The sequence below is a fragment of the Buceros rhinoceros genome, unplaced genomic scaffold, assembly GCF_000710305.1.
Source record: "Buceros rhinoceros silvestris isolate BGI_N320 unplaced genomic scaffold, ASM71030v1 scaffold235, whole genome shotgun sequence".
Taxonomy (NCBI): Eukaryota; Metazoa; Chordata; class Aves; order Bucerotiformes; family Bucerotidae; genus Buceros; species Buceros rhinoceros.
The window spans coordinates 43,012-46,047 of record NW_010412066.1 but is presented as its reverse complement, the minus strand read 5'-3'; the positions used below and the strand labels follow the sequence as shown (position 1 = coordinate 46,047).

At 44.9% G+C, this 3,036-nt stretch overlaps 1 protein-coding gene across 1 annotated transcript in view; it reads right to left on the bottom strand.

Annotated features, from left to right (window-relative positions):
- Positions 1-2,556: 2,556 nt before the first annotated feature.
- LOC104493513 overlaps positions 2,557-3,036 on the bottom strand; it is a 6,575-nt gene continuing 6,095 nt past the window's right edge. The window contains exon 8 of the mRNA XM_010136210.1: positions 2,557-2,911. Within this exon, the coding sequence (XP_010134512.1) occupies positions 2,557-2,911 (355 nt within the window). The remainder of the gene's footprint in view (positions 2,912-3,036) is intronic.

Genomic DNA, 3,036 nt, shown 5'->3' with positions numbered 1-3,036 from the left:
AGCAGCTGCCCAGAGGGTGCCCGTGGCCCGCTCCCCCCAGCGCGAGAGGAATTTAACTCTGCCAGAGGGAACCAAAGTTTTGTTTCACTCTTATCTCGTGACTTGGCCGCCTGCCCAGAAAGCTGGCTAGAGCTTCGGCCTTGGAAAGCACAGATTGTTTATAAACATTGCTATTCAGTACTTTGGGGTTTTTTTTCCCTTTTCTTTTTCATTCCTCCCTTCTCCTTTCCCTTTTGGATTGTAATCATATACATATAGAATACAGTTGTGTGGCTTTATTATATATATTAAAGTTTGTTTCAGCTATCCGAGCAGACTGAGGTGTGAATTTCTTCCTTTCCCTATTAAATCTCTTCCTATCAGGACAGAGGGATTCCGTTAAGGTAAATCGAGGTAAATTGGTCCCTCGACCCTTAACAATGGTAGGGATACTTCAATCCATAAAATCATTTCCCTTTTATAAAGACTGTAAACGCTGCATGCCAATATTCAGAAGAGCATATTAAAATGCATTTACATATTGTTGTGTGCCAAAGAGTGCGTGCTTGCAAGGTTTCACAAATAATCACATCATAACAGGCTGTTGTTTTCCCACAGAGTATCTGTGGCAAATTCTTCACTGCATTTTTGGAGTGCCTTCCAAGAAGTTTTTCAAAGATTTTTATGGAAGCTTTGGATCCTTCTGCTGTCCTGCACTATGAGACAGGTCTCATTTGTACAGAGATATGGAATTTTGCAGAACGCACAAAAGGACCTAGGTCAGAGTAATCTCATTGTCTAGTATTTTCCTCTCATTCTTCTATTTCCATAGAATTCGTTCTTTTAATGTATGTATAAGTCTGATTTTCATTCAAAAATAAGATTGTCAGTAAATTGTGGTACACTGAGCATAGCCCAAGATAAAATACTAGATATTAAGTGTAACTATTGAAAATTATAGGCCTTTAAAAAATTATAGATGACAAGGAGTTACAGACAATCTAACTTCAGGTACAAGCAGCAAACAATTTCCTAGGAGGATTTAATGATCGATATGGAAATAGACTTTATAGCATGTAAAAACGTTCAAAGAATTTCTTGGAAACTTTGTTATGCAGAGGGAGTTGAAAAAGGGGACGGACTGGAAAAAACCCTAACTCTGAAAATTACGCTACACTAAATGTTTGGTAAAATCAGTATAGGAGAAAAGAAATACATCTTAAACTAAAAAATGTTATGATTCATCTAGTCATGTGAAAACAAAACTCGTTTCCAAAATGTCCCGGTTTGAGCTAAACTTCCTGGTTTGAGCTGAAACTTCCTTGTTTTGGGTAATGGACAAATAGAATTATTCCATGCAAATATGATAATTCCGCATTTAATTGGTTAAGAGAGTCAGGTGCAATGTTATGTGTTAAGGTTATAAAACCCAGCAGCTCGGAGGAGTGTCCTCTCTCTCCTTCCGGACTCGCTGTGCGAAGGTGGCCTGCCGCAGACCTGCTGGCAGACGTCCAGGCCTGCTCGGCCCGACTAGCCCGCGACCCGAGGGTCTGCACCTCCCGGATCTCCTGAGAGCTACAGACTGTGAGCTATTCCTCCCATGAGTCTTGTGTGAACAGCGGGTGAAATACTCGAACTCCCTCCTGTTGCTTCGTGAAGGGAGTTCTCTAGCTGATCGGCTGCTCGCACAGCGGGGGGCTCCTTCCCCGCTCCTTCCCTCCTTCACCGCGGACAGAATTTCACTTTTTTTTCCGCCTGGGACCGCAGCTGCACAAAGCCCAAGGCCAGGCATCACCCTTATCTTCGCTGTTGGTTGCCTGCCCAGAGATTGACCTTGAACAAGACTGCCACAGGATTTTGGTTATCTAAGTTCTCTTTTTCGGTTTTTTTTCCTCTTCTCTGGGGTTCTGCATATAATAGTGAATAGTTATGTGTGGATTTATTGTATATTAAAAGTTTGTTTCAGTTTTTTCCGAATGTAGACCGAGGTGTGAATTTCTTCCTTCCCCTATTAAAACCCTTTCTGTCTCCATCATAGGACAGAAGGATTCGTTAAGGTAATTCGAGGAGTTATTAAAATTATTATTACCTCGGTCCCTCGACCCTTAACACAAAACTACAATAAATGGACCACAATTTTTACGCTTTATAAATTTCTTCTGAAACTTCTGGTAATGGCTTTTGAATGATACTCCATGAAGAGGCTTTCTATATAAAAAAGGACCTTAGTAAAACTAGAGAATCAGTTCAAAAAGTTTCTAGTAATATCAAAAGTAGTTTAACCTGAACCTGCTGTATCATCCTCGCTACATCTCGGGTCTGCTCAGCTCTGTCTCTGGCGCAGGGGTTTCTCTGCTGGGGGTTCCAGACCTCACATCGTTCCTGTGCCCTCCTCTGGCTCTGCTCCAACAGGCCCGCCCCAGCAAGAGCCACTTGTGGAGCCCAGTCCTGGCCCGGGCCCCACAGCCATCAAAAGATTTAAAAGAAAACCCATGAAAAATACATAAAAATCCGCAAAACCTTCTGCACCCTCAAAAACCCGCGCTGGACCACTCTGGCCACAATTCAGCTGGGGTCTTAGCCAGTGCCCGGCCAGGACTGGACTCCAGCGCTCAATCCAGGCTGCAGCAGCACCTGGGGCAGCTTTAAAGGACGGCCCGTGTCCAAGGAAAATGGCACTAGGCAGTGGCTGCAACACAAGCGCCCGATAAAGATGCAGTGCACAGAAAAGCCCCCACCTTGCTCAGCCCCCAGTGTGCCCGAAGAGTGGCCCTTGCTCTTCCACAGGCCCGGCAACTGCAGCAGCTCTAGACCCAGCCTCAGCCTCCCCTTGGTGCCCGACTCGACTGCCCGCAGCCTCGTTTTGCAGGTGCCGGCCAGGCCAGTCCTGGCCTCACCCAGGAGACACGGAACTGGGCTCAAGCACAGTGAGCTGAGAACACACACACCTTTTATTTCAAGAGCTAAGAACTGACAACAGCCACGGCTAACATCAACGACAAGTGACAACAGCCACAACTCATATCAACAAGAACGAAGGCCAACAAGAACAAAGAA